This window comes from Mustela putorius, unplaced genomic scaffold (genome assembly GCF_011764305.1).
Source record: "Mustela putorius furo isolate JIRA1106 unplaced genomic scaffold, ASM1176430v1.1 tig00003909_pilon_pilon_pilon, whole genome shotgun sequence".
Taxonomy (NCBI): Eukaryota; Metazoa; Chordata; class Mammalia; order Carnivora; family Mustelidae; genus Mustela; species Mustela putorius.
In genome coordinates, this window is record NW_025422057.1 from 16,118,599 (window position 1) to 16,131,908 (window position 13,310).

The 13,310-nt window shown below is 36.1% G+C and overlaps 1 protein-coding gene across 1 annotated transcript in view; it reads left to right on the forward strand.

The window, feature by feature from the left end:
- Window positions 1–12,377, forward strand: part of CCDC186 (coiled-coil domain containing 186) — a 53,849-nt gene extending 41,472 nt beyond the window's left edge. Inside the window, exons 11-16 of the mRNA XM_004763822.3 lie at window positions 315–570; window positions 1,441–1,630; window positions 3,018–3,098; window positions 4,778–4,988; window positions 7,302–7,521; window positions 8,141–12,377. Coding sequence (XP_004763879.2) covers window positions 315–570; window positions 1,441–1,630; window positions 3,018–3,098; window positions 4,778–4,988; window positions 7,302–7,521; window positions 8,141–8,224 — 1,042 coding nt within the window. The 3' untranslated portion in view covers window positions 8,225–12,377. The remainder of the gene's footprint in view (window positions 1–314; window positions 571–1,440; window positions 1,631–3,017; window positions 3,099–4,777; window positions 4,989–7,301; window positions 7,522–8,140) is intronic.
- The last annotated feature ends 933 nt before the right edge of the window (window positions 12,378–13,310 follow it).

Consider the following 13,310-nt stretch of genomic DNA (forward strand, 5'->3'; position numbering starts at 1 on the left):
GCCTACTTGTGTTCTGTCAAATAAATAAAAATTAAAAAAATCTTTAAAAAAAAAATAAATAAATAAAAATGTTTTATCACCTATGTAATTTCCTTACTTGACTAAAAGCTCTTTGAAAGCAGGGCCCATGTCAGTCCTACTTATCTCGCAGCTCTTAGTTTCTAGCGTGTATTATTAGGTAGTCCTACAAATCCAAATAAATTGGATGAATAAAACTATCTTTATAAAGTATTTTATTAGATGGAAATCCCAAGCCATTAATGTAATGTCTTTTAGTAGTTTATTTTTTCTTAAGTATAAACTTTGTTTTTTAGAGGTAAACAAGAAATTGAAAATTTGAAGGAAGAAGTGGAAAGTCTTAATTCTTTGATTAATGACCTACAAAAAGACATCGAAGGCAGTAGGAAAAGAGAATCTGAGTTGCTACTATTTACAGAAAAGCTCACTAGTAAGAATGCACAACTCCAATCTGAATCCAATTCTTTGCAGTCACAATTCGATAAGCTTTCCTATAGTGAAAGTCAGTTACAAAGTCAATGTGAACAAATGAAACAGACAAATACTAATTTGGTAAGTATACATTTACATTTAACTTCTAAAGCAACCTACAAGAAGCACAAATTAAATTTTCCTGTTAGCATTAACCAACTGGTAGTTAAGTTGAACTCTTTTTTTAATTTTTTTTAATTGGTCTGATTTTCTGGAAATTTCAAATGCTGTAAGAAGTGTCAGTTTTTCCTTCCAACTGGTTTAGAGTGTCCTTTTTCCCTCATATTTATAGAATTTATAACCAAATACCTCCTTAAAATGCTTGAAAAAGTGTTTCACTTTTGAATATAAGAAAAACATGGTTTTTGTCTTTAGTAACTGGAATTACTACATATGTGTGTGTATAAAAAAAGATTTATTCATTTATTTTAGAGAGTATGCATGTAAGAGGGGAGGGGCAGAGGGAAAGAATCTCAAGCAGACTCCCGCTGAGTACAGAGTCTGACACAGAGCCCGATCTCCTGACCCCGAGATCGTGACCTGAGCCAAATCAAGAGTTGGACATTCAACTGATTGAGCCACATAGGCACCCCTGGAATTACTATATATTTTTTAAAGTATTTCAAATTTCTATATTTTTATAGTTTAAAACAGTTTAATATTTCTCAGTTATCAAAGTATCTTCAAGTTACTCATGAAAATAATTTGAGATGTTAGTCCAAAATAGAGACCTCTGACATAGACTGTTTTGCATGTATAAAGTGGCAGATGTGTTAATATGCCCGCTCCGTTCTATATTAAGGAATTTGAGGAGGGTGGGAAACAAAACCTGGTAAGGAGCAATTCTGAAAGAATCTACCATCCTATTTTCAGGTTCTGAACTAGGAGTGGTAATGGAAACAAACAGGTTTTAAAATTGGTGTTTTTTGTTTGATCTTATTTGATATTTAGGAAAGTAGATTGTCAAAAGAGGAAGAACTGCGAAAAGAGGAGGTCCAGACTCTGCAAGCAGAACTCACCTGTAGACAAACAGAGGTTAAAGCATTGAGTACCCAGGTCGAAGAACTAAAAGATGAATTAGTAACCCAAAGACGTAAACATGCCTCCAGTGTCAAAGATCTTACCAAACAACTCCAGCAAGGTATAATATTCTCGAATACTTAGACCGTAATGTTGCACCATTTAGTCATTAAGGATTTATAGAAAAAATATATTTTACACCAGGTTCTATCACACTGATTAGTGCTGTATGTTCTTAATGTATTAATGTTTATAAACCAAATCGTTAAACCTCTTAGAGTTCCATGAATAGTTTATAACATAATCTTCTTTAAAGGACATTTATTCACAAAATCCCAAAATGTGAAAGTTGGGAATATACTTGAGGGCAGTAGTGTCTAAACTTTTTTGATCCCATACTTCAATCTGTAAAAAGTATTTAAGCATTTGTTCTCAGATTTATATATATTTATTTATAAATCTTAAATGTATCTCTCTACCTTAAAAAACCATGAAAAATAGAATCTGATTAAAATAAATGTAATAAAAATAAATAAAAATTTTAAAAAACAGAATCTTTTCAAAGATCAGATGAAATGCAAGTGGAAGTGGAAGTTCAATACTTTCTCCCCATACATGCATCGAGTTGTTTTGTGCAGCACCTTGGGTACCTGCACCCACCTTATCGACCTCTACCTTGGAGATCGTTGAGCCCTAACCTACTTCATCTCAGAGGAAACTGAGACCCAGACAGATTATGAATGACCCGAACACAAGGATTAACAGCTGGGACTGGAACCCAGATTTCTTTCATTTAAAAATTTAAACTGTGCTGTGTGCTTGATACAAAGATGCCTAAGATACGTATTCTAACTTCCTAATCTCTACTATTCTCACTACTTTGTGTTAAAATAGGGTGAAATATAATATAAAGAGATTTAGTATTTACTTAATATGAATATATTCAGATGTTTGCTATAAGGGTTCAGTTTGTTTTATAGCTATAATAGAAGGGAAATTGCAGGTATCATAGAGATCATTTAAACCCATCAGGACTCTGAACATTAGATTGCTGTGCCTAAGTGATGTCATCCTGGTGTTTCTGTGTATGTTGTATGCAACCTGTACATTTCTAAATATCATTTTATATGAGTGACAGCTACAACCTCCTGTCTAAAGTATGTATTCCACAAATTTCTCTTGTGTTTAAGCCATTTTTAACCCACTGAGCCACCCAGGCGCCCCAAAGATTTTATTTATTTGACAGAGAGAGATCACAAGTAGTCAGAGAGGCAGTCAGAGAGAGAGGAGGAAGCAGGCTCCCCGCTGAGCAGAGAGCCCGATGCGGGACTCGATCCCAGGACCCTGAGATCATGACCCAAGCCGAAGGCAGCAGCTTAAACCACTGAGCCACCCAGGCGCCCCTCCTGTTTAAGCCATTTTTGCCTGAATGATTTTAGCAATTGAAATCAGAAATGGTGGGGCAAATGGTCATAATTATCACAATAATTTGTTTCTTTTTTCTGTAGCACGAAAGAAATTAGATCAGGTGGAGAATGGAAGCTATGATAAAGAAGTCAGCAGCATGGGGAGTCGTTCTAGTTCATCAGGTAAAAAACTTCTGGTTTCAGTTGTCATCTAGTGACTGATTGTAAAAAGTAGTAGCATTTTTTGTGTTAGGAAGTATTGATATGCTTTTTTTTTTCCATTTTGAGTTATAAAAAGTATTATTTCTAGTTAAATAAGTTCTCATCATTATCTGGGGTTTCATATTTGCCAACGGGTTCTAGATGATCTGTGTCCCTACCTCCTCTTATCTTACCCACTGCTTCTTTAAAATTCTTTCTGACAATTTCCTTTTCCATTTTTAAATTTAAATTTGTATCCATCCGTATAGAGAGATTTGTTATAATATGGTCTTTCTCTTTTTTTACTTTTGTATTTTTTTTTTTTAAGATTTTATTTATTTGATGGAGACAGTGGGGAAGGGAATACAAGCAGAGGGAGTGGGAGAGGGAGAAGCAGGCTCCCCACTGAGCAGGAAGCCCAATGTGGGTCTCCATCCCAGGACCCTGGGATCATGACCTGAGCCGACGCTTAATGACTGAGCCACCCAAGCACCCCTTTTGTATTACTTTTTAACACCTGAAAACTAATGAGATGATCAATATAGATCAAGATTTTTTTATATATACATGTATGTTTACATCTTTTGGCTTTTCCCATGGTAGATATGTCTGTGCTCAGAAGTGAAATGAATGGAGTCCATAAAATTATGATTCATATCATTGTGGAAATGGTAATTAGCAAAATATTAGTGTATTTGTCATTTTGGAATGCCAGGAATCATGCCAAGCACTTTAAACATATTATTTACTCTACAGAATAGTCCTGTGAAGTGTTACAGTTTGCATTTTAGTGATGAGGAAACAAAGGTTCAGAGTGGTTCCATGACTTGCCCCAAATCCACAGTGACAGAGCTCTCAGACTCTGGAGTCCTTGCGTGCCATGACACTACACTTTCTCCCAGGAGTTGCACACTGGGGAGAAACATCAACTGTTAGAGTAGTGGGAAAATAGCATAGTAGAAAGAACATGGGTTGAAGCTCCACATAAGTGCGTAGAACCCAGGTCTGTCATTTATTAGTGTGTGACGTTGGATAGGGTATATCACTGTCTTAAATCTACAAAATGGAGTTGAAAAAAGACTTAATGTTTGTAGGATAAAGAGGATCAGAAATTCTTCTCAACTGATGTTGATGAAAGTAATAGTAGCTAACATTTACTGAGTGCTTATATGCACTGTTCTAAGCACTTCATATATAAGGATCCTAGGAGGTAAATAATAATATTCCCATTTTAAGATGAAGTGACCAAGGCACAGACAGTTAAATAAGTTGTCTGATGTCACATAGCTAGAAAGTAGAGGAGTGGGATTTGAGCCTAGGGAGACTAGTTTCAGAACTTAACCCACTGGCTGTGTTCTTTCTTCTCTGTCCGTCTTTGGCTCTCAGTTTCACTTCAGACTTCTTGTTTTTACTTTTGCTTGAGTTTCTTCTTTCTTTCGCTGCTTCCTCATCCTGTTCCTGAGAGACATAATAGGCCCTTTTGGTACTTCTGTCATTCATTTATTCAGAAATAAGAACTCAGGCCAGGTATGACTTGTGTTCTGTGCCCGACTCTGTTAGATCGTGTATTTGTAGGTTATACTAGAAGAAATAGTATGTGACATTAGCAGATGACTCTAGACTGAGTACAATATCTAAACTGATTTTTTTTTTTTCTTCAGGGTCCCTCAATGCTCGAAGCAGTGCAGAAGATCGATCTCCAGAAAATACTGGGTCATCAGTAGCTGTGGATAACTTCCCAGAAGTGGACAAGGCCATGTTGATTGAGAGGATCGTTAGGCTGCAAAAAGCACATGCCCGGAAAAATGAAAAGATAGAATTTATGGAGGATCATATCAAACAGTTGGTGGAAGAAATTAGGAAAAAAACTAAGTATGTATTATTATAACACAATCTGTGTTTGAAATACCATTACTTATATAAATTTGCTATTTTCAAAATTAATCATATCAAGAGCCAGTCTTTCAAAAAATAATTCTAAATTTAGTCATTCAGTTCCTAGTCTATTATTGTTCACTTACTATGTTCTAGGTTTTGGGAATACAGAGATGAAAGAAAACACAGGTCTTTAAGGTGATCTGTAGTTCAACAGATCTTAGTTTTGTGTTTTTTTTTTTAAAGATTTATTTATTTGACAGAGAGAGAGCGAGAGCGCGTGGGTGCAAAGGAACATAAGCATGGGGCATGGGAGAGGGAAAGGCAGGCTCCCTGCTGAGCAGGGAGCCTGATGTGGGAGTCAGTCCCAGAACCCTGAGATCATGACCTGAGCTGAAGCCAGACGGTTAACCAACTAAGCCACCCAGGCGCTCCGATCTTTGGCTTTAATAAGAGCACAGGTTTAGCTTCTGATTTTCATGACTGTGGCTCTAAGAGAGATATGGGGTTGTGGATTATCTTTCCTTTCGGGTAGGACATAGTGGGTAATTTATTGGGTACCTGGCAAGTACAAGATACTGTGCCTGTGACTTAACAAAATTTCATTGATTTCTTAAAACTCAGGGACAAATAAATAAACTGGTGGTGTTCAGGTCAAGTCATTAAATGTTCAGAGTCGCCATTAATCCAGTAGGTGACAGACCAAGAGCTGGGGATTTGGACCCAACTGGGACCAGGTCAGTGTGACCTAAAATCAAAAGCTGGATTCTCAAGCTCCCAGTAGTTGGGCACCAGGAGCCTCAAGCTAATAACTGGCCTTTTGAACGATGACCTTCTGGACCTGGGGCACCCTGGCCCCTGAGAGGGATGGTGCTGGTCTCCTGTGGGGTGGGCGGGATGCCTGGTCAGCACAGCCTGGAATCTGCTGTGCGGAGTGTCCTGTGCAGGTTTAATTTGCTCCACTGTTCTTTGTTCTGGTGCCATGCATGAAACCTTACTTCTTCTCAGTTACATTTATGAGATGCATTTTCATGCAGTTTTGTTTTCTGTTTTGTCCCCCTGCTAACTGGCCTCTGACATGGTTTTTTTGTTCATCTCACCTGCGGGTTCTCCATCCTGACCCTGTGGCCTGTAACCTTTCTTCCTCATCCCTCCAGTAGCTTGTTCTTCCCTCCTGAGAGCTGGGCTTTGTGGGCCTTGGGACTTCTTTCCTTACCTGGTAAAAAGAAAAAAAAAAGCAAAACAAAATTGCTGTGCAAAATTCCTTTTACAAATACCGTATTCTTTTAAGAGGTATTTTTTATATATTGCAACTTTTTACCCATAATTTTTATTTTGAAATCATTTTAGGCTTAAAGAAAAGTTGGCCCATGACTTTTAAAAGAAAAAGAGGGGGTGCGTGGGTGGCTCAGTCAGTTAAGTGTCTGACTGGTGATTTCAGCTCAGGTCATGATCTCAGTGTCCTGAGATCGAGCCCTGTGCCGCCTTACCCTCTCCTACATCTCCTGCTCGCACACACATGCGTGTGCATGTGCTCTGTCTCTAAAATAAATAAATCTTATAGGAAAATGAATGAAGTTCTAAGTTTAGTAACAAGAAAGTAGAAAATATTAACAAATGGAATAAAGAAATAATAAATAAAGAAAAATTACTCAAAAATATTTTGATTAGGAGCACCTGGGTGACTCAGTCGGTTGGGTGTCTGCTCTTGGCTGGGGGATGGTGGTCTTGGGATCTGCCCCGCTTCAGGCTCCATGCTCTGTGGGGAGCTTGCTTCTCCCTCTCCCTCTGCCTGCAGCTCCCCCTGGCTTGTGCTCTGTCAAATAAATAAAATCTTTAAAAAATTTTTTTAAAAATATTTTGATTAATAAGGAAAGAACTAGAAAATCAGTGTTTGTATATCTTTAATGTAAATACTATGTTGTGAACAAAAATAAGATTAAGACATCATCTGGGAGCACCTAGGTGGCTCAGTTAAGTGCCTGCCTTCACCTCAGGTCATGATCCCAGAGTCCTGAGATAGAGCCCCGAGTGGGGCTCCCTGCACACCAGCGAGTCTGCGAGTCTGCTTCTTCCTTTCCCTCTGCCCCTCCCCTCTGCTTATGGGCATGCACTCTCTCAAATAAAATCTTAAAAAAAAAAAAAAAACATGTGAATAAGAAAAATTATTTTCTAACATATTACTGTTATTAACCTAATAGGTGCTTGTTTTAATGCTAATCATCTTCATGCTTATGATTCGTTGACTCGTAAATTTTAACGTTTTTAATTCTGCAAGTATATAACTGACAGTGTCATTTTATTTTTCAGAATAATTCAGAGCTACATTTTACGGGAAGAATCAGGCACACTTTCTTCAGAGGCATCTGATTTTAACAAAGTCCATTTAAGTAGACGGGGTGGAATTATGGCATCCTTATATACATCCCATCCAGCGGATAGTGGATTAACCCTGGACCTCTCTTTGGAGATCAACAGAAAATTACAGGCTGTTCTGGAGGATATGTTACTAAAAAATATTACTCTGAAGGTATCTATATTTCTCATTCACTTACCAGCCAGTAGATAAGCATGGCATAATGGTGCCTTTCCTAGTGTGAACCAGCCCGTAAATGGACTGGTTCTGTAACGCGAGGTAGCCTTTTTACCTGGAGATAAGATTTTTGTGTTTTTCTTTAGCTAGTAAGGAAAGGAAAAAGCAAAAAAGCAGCTTAGCTATTGGACAGTTATTTATTTTGCAGCGGGTGGCCTTTGATGTGTATAGTTAGTTATAATTGATTGCTGAGACTCTATTTTAAGATTAAGACATTCATTTTCTAATGTATTTTCCAGCTTGACTTCTTGCAGCTTTTACCCAACCTGACTATTCTTTTTGTGCTATGTTTGGGCCTTGACGGTTAGAAATAAAGTTGTAAATCTAGTAACAAATCTGTGCACTAAAATTTGCCATAGCTTCGATAAAGAGATTCCAGAATGGGCAGGTCTTACTACTGAAAACTGCTGTGCACCCGGTTTATGCCACAGAACGTTGAAGACTAATCCTCACCCCTTCAGTGTCAAAATTTAAGCAAAAACAGTTCAAACTGAATCCATAGACTTACGATACTTAATAGTTCTGTTTCCTTTTCCCCTTTTTCTAATTGGTAAAGGAAAATCTGCAAACACTTGGAACAGAAATAGAACGTCTTATTAAACACCAGCGTGAACTAGAACAGAGGATGAAGAAAACCTAACACACAGCTCTTGGTCACTAAACAGACAAGCCACATAAGGAACAGGTGCCACTGCCCAGTATTGTTGGAAACTTTTCCTGCTTTGTGTGTCAGCCAGTAAAAAATTGTTTTGCTTCATCTGTATAAAAAAAAGTATCCTTTTAATACGAATGCATTGCTGTGTATACTGTAAGAGAATAAGCTTTGATGGAATTTGTGTTTGTATAGGGACAGCCTGTCACTGAATCAGAACAGCTGAAATCGCTGATAGTCCTGCGAAGTGCTCAACAGGACTACAAGGGCTTTTGAAAACCCCTTCTCCATATTTCTTCCTTTGAAAATATATGATGTCAAAAATGATTCAGCTTTTTAAAATTATGCATGAAAGGACACACGTTAATTATTCAGCAGTAATGCTGTTTTTCCAACATGAATAAAACTTGAAGTAATTAAAATTTTGTTTTACATTCCAGGATAACATTTGGTTGTATTTTAGGGATGCCAGTGAGTCCTTAAATCTCTTAATTTTCATGGAAGCTAATAGGAGAGCCAGCTCTTGGTAGCTAGCAGTGATCAGACATTGTATGCCTCTGTCAGGTTTCTTTATCCGTGCTAGGTACATTTTTTTTCCGATTCAAACTGCTTGAGTTAATGTTGAGTTTTTTTTTTTATTTTTCAGTTACACAAAATATGATTTTAAATAACATGCTCACTTAGATTTGTGGACTTCAGTTGTATTTTAAAATGTGAAAGAGATTAGTCATTTGAATAGAAAGATGAATGATGAATTCTTTTGAAACTGAAATACTTTAGTTTTAGTGACATCAAGTATAAAGATAAATGTTTAAGATATTTATGAAGACCCAGTTCCTGAGAGAATCCAGCATATGGCTCTGTTAATCATTTCATTTGAATACCATTCTTTACCATTGATACAATTATATATTCCAATGGAGGGATCTTACAGTTCCCAAAGTGATATGTTTCAGTACATTTTGTTTAAATTATTTTGTTTAAAATATAAAATAATTATATCCCTGTAACCAAAGGAATTTTAGAGCCAAATTTGTGTATCCTTGTGGATTTTTACAATAATTATTTAAGATATGCACTTAAGTGTTGCCAGTCATAGTATCAGTATTTCTACATCATTGGATTTTGTTCCTTCCTCTTGTAATTTATCACTTACCATCATTTCTGAGTGTGGTTTTTCACATTTCATTACATTCAGATCATTTCTGTAATAGGATACCTTGGCTAATATGCAGATGTTGCCCCAATTGTCACTTTTGTTTTAGGTTTTTGCATCCTTTTTTCTCTCAAGAGAAGTAAGCTTTAGGATGATGGTTTAAAAACCTTTAAGGAATTGTATGGCTCTAAAAGTTGGGCTCATGGTGGCAATATCCCTTTAATGTGTTTTAACATTTTTTAAAATCATTGTTTAAAATGATCATTTACAAAATTTTTACTAAGGATTCAATGCAGCATCTTATCTTTTCTGTATATCGAGTTATGTCTTGCCATTCAAAACCAAAATCTTTTCAGAATGAAGGTCTAAGTCCAAAAACATCTTTTTAAAATAACTGTAAGAAGTGTTAGTCTTACCATAAGGTGTCTTGTTCTTTTTACCAACAATTTATCAAAGTAAGAGGGTAAGTGCAATAAAATTTGAATTACCTTCCCATTTTTCTAGACATACCACTGATATTCATAAAGACTACTTAGAGTAGCCAACATAACTAAATTTCTTAACTTCTGTGATAGAGGTTCATACACTACAATATTTGTTTTTTTCCTCCAAGACACAAAAATGTGTGAGTGGAGACCAAATAGGGATCAGATCTATAGTGTCCTATGTCTATACACTTTTCAAAAAATAAATACATTTTATTACATACAAAAGTGAAACATTCCAATATTAACATTTGTGCCACCACCGTTCATTTGGAGAAGTCAAATGGTGGCACTACTTTAGAGGAAAGCTATTATAAAAAATATTCTGACTTGCTGTTATTTTTCAAGCTGTGGAAATTTTTGAAGAAAATGTTTTTATTTTCCTTTTGTTCTTCAGTTTCTACCATATCTTTTTGTGTATGGATTAGAATTGAGCAAAGTAATGTGCAAAGATGTGCATATATCAGATCTTTATACCAGTTCACAAAAAGCTCCTAATGTAAGGATTTAGAGATCTTCTACTCTTAATATATTGAATATATGGAGAGAAGAGTGGGTGTCTGGAAGAGGAAAATGGTCTGGATAAACCTGAGATCTGGGGCAAATTTTATTTTATATGTTCATTGTTAGTTGTACAACTCAGAGGTTGTTTTGGTTAGCACTATTTTGGTTTCTGTGAGCAGGAAATTATTATTTGTGTGTGTACATCTCTATATGCTTTTCTAGGTTTTAATTTTGAAGTGAATTCTTACTGTGACTCCCTTTTTTCCCATACACTTCAAACTTTAGCCTGCTAAGTGTTAAGGAATGAAAATAGTGGGTTTGAGCAAAGAAATGGGTTTGAACTTTGGTGTTTTGCTTTCTTTATTAACTTTCTGTCATCATCACCATTTAAAGTGATTTGTCTTGAATTAAGTTCTCTCAGGCTACCACCATGTAATTTATTCACTTAAAAAACACGTGTATTGAAAACCTGCTATTGTGAGGCAGCATCCGAGTACTGTGATTTTCTTGGTGAGCAAATCAGAGCAATTGCTGTCCTCCTGGTGCTGTGGTCTAGTGACAGTGGTGGAGAGGCAGTAGGAGCAGCTCTTGGAGCCTCTGTAGCTCAAAGCCAGCTGCTGGGGGAAGAAGGCCAATCCACTTGTGCAGGTGATGGCCCAGAAATCTCACTGTGGCATGAACTCTGGGAAATGAATCCTTGCTCTGGGGTATGCTGAGAGCAGACCACTGTTTTCACGATGGTCTACACATTCCCTAACTGTCAGAGTTTGATGTTTAATTATTCTTTAAGAAAAAAGAAAAAAAATCCAAAGACTGTCAAAAGGTATTTGATTTTTGCCATTTTAGTAAACTGTTAATGCCTACTTGATGCTTACAGAGATTAATCATGTTTTGGTGTGTATTCCTAAACTTTGTCTTACCAGTATATTATTTTCTAAAGAGTTTTTTTCATACAGAGTTAGACCAAGACTTACTGGTAGAAAGAAACCAAAACATTAAAAACCATTAATATTGTAAATGTTATATATGCTACTGTGGTGAAAATATTTTTTATCTATCATGTTGCTACTCAGTATGGTAAATTTGCCTTATGAATGTTGACTCTAGTAGGCTGTTTTTCAATATCCTTTTTTTAAAACAAAACAATCCTTTTTTGACACTAAGATTGTTAATTTTTAACACCAGTTGGTGGCACTAGAAACCTGAAATTTTTCAAGGCTCTGAACCAGAGAAAATAATTGAAAAAGTATCCAAACATGAAGAATTTTCAGGAAGATAAATGAAAAATATAATTGTATAATAAAGATGTATTTTCTGGGATGGAATCCTTTTTTAAAATGCATATGGCTGTCCATTTTGACTACAATGATGAAACTTGTTTATCTTCCAAAAGTCCATATACACACAGACACACACACATGTGTGCATGTGTGTTGTACAGATAATCTTTAATTTGATTACACTGTTCATTTTGTAAATATGTTTCTGTATAAAATGAAGCTTTTCAAGAGAATTCTATGTATATATTGTACTTATTAAATAGGTAATGCCTGTTTACCAAGTTGTATTTTAGTAGCATCTTTGATTATTTATTTACATACACCACTTGCTAAACAGACTGATTCTCCAGACTGTTGGCAAGGCTGCCTCAGATTGCTTGAATTTTCTTTTTTAAACCACAGTAGGAATTTTTGCTTTCCACGGTTATCTTTATTATACCAATTATTATTAGAAGTCCTTGAACAATAGTAAGCAGATTAAATTGAATGCCACATTCTATTTTAAATTTGTGTTTTAATTATTGGTAACAAAATTTGGCCTTTTACAAAAGGCAGATTTTCACATGCCTGTTTTCACATAGACATTTTCACATGCCCATGTGAAAATTTGCCATTGAACTTGATAAGCCAGTTATATATTCACGTGTTCCACAAACCTATGTACTCACTTGCCCAAATTATCTAGCCATAATAATAAAGATCTAATATGTTCAATATAAAGGTATCGGAATGGCATTAATTTCATGAAGTTTAACGTGTGTAGATATTTCACATCACGCTGTGTTGTTTTCCATTTCTCTCACAGTTCGGGTACACTTAAATTATGCCACGTACCTTCATGACTTCACTACTGGGAAGAATCTCCTAAAATAGGAACCTTGGAATAAGGGTAGAAATAATAGAATGGGGGAAGCTTCTGTGAGGTCCTCAAGAGTCTGCTTCCCGGTAGCCTACGGGTTTGTCTGCAAGGAAAGGAGTACATGCAGGAAGAGAGTGAGTGAGGGAAAGAGATACTGGCTGTGGTGATTTTTTTTTTTTTTTTAAATTTTTTTGTTTTGGTTTGTTGTTCTTAACTGGTCAGTAGGACCCTCAGGCATGAGATTAGAAAAACCATTCCACTGAATTTACATCCATATCTGTTTTTTGTTGTTGTTGTTGTTTTTTTTTCTTAAAAACTCTGCTCAAATGAATGTAGAAGGAGTACATACTTCGTTAGGACCAGGAGCTTAAGAGGATGCCTGTGGCAGATGAGGGCCAATGTGGTTTTTAATGATTCTCTTTGAGAACAATGTGACCAGGCTTGATGTTCCTGCCTCTGTAGAGATGCAACATTCATTCCTACACTCTACGTAAGAGACTTGATTCTTGTTTTTTGTTTTTAAGCATGGATTTAAGAAGTATGCTATTTCTGAGGAATTTTCAGCCTTCTTTTCTTTTTTGATTGCCCAACGCTGTTTGCCAGATAGACTATCAGCCCCTAGCTGCACTTCCAGAAGAAGGATAGGATGTTATACTCCAGAGAGAACTCTCTGCCATTAACACATTGCAGAAATAGTTCAATTGTCCATTTAGGGTCCACTGAAATAAAAAACTTAAGTTACTGATAGTTGACTGCTAGTTGTATTAACTTGGGGAAGATATTAAATACA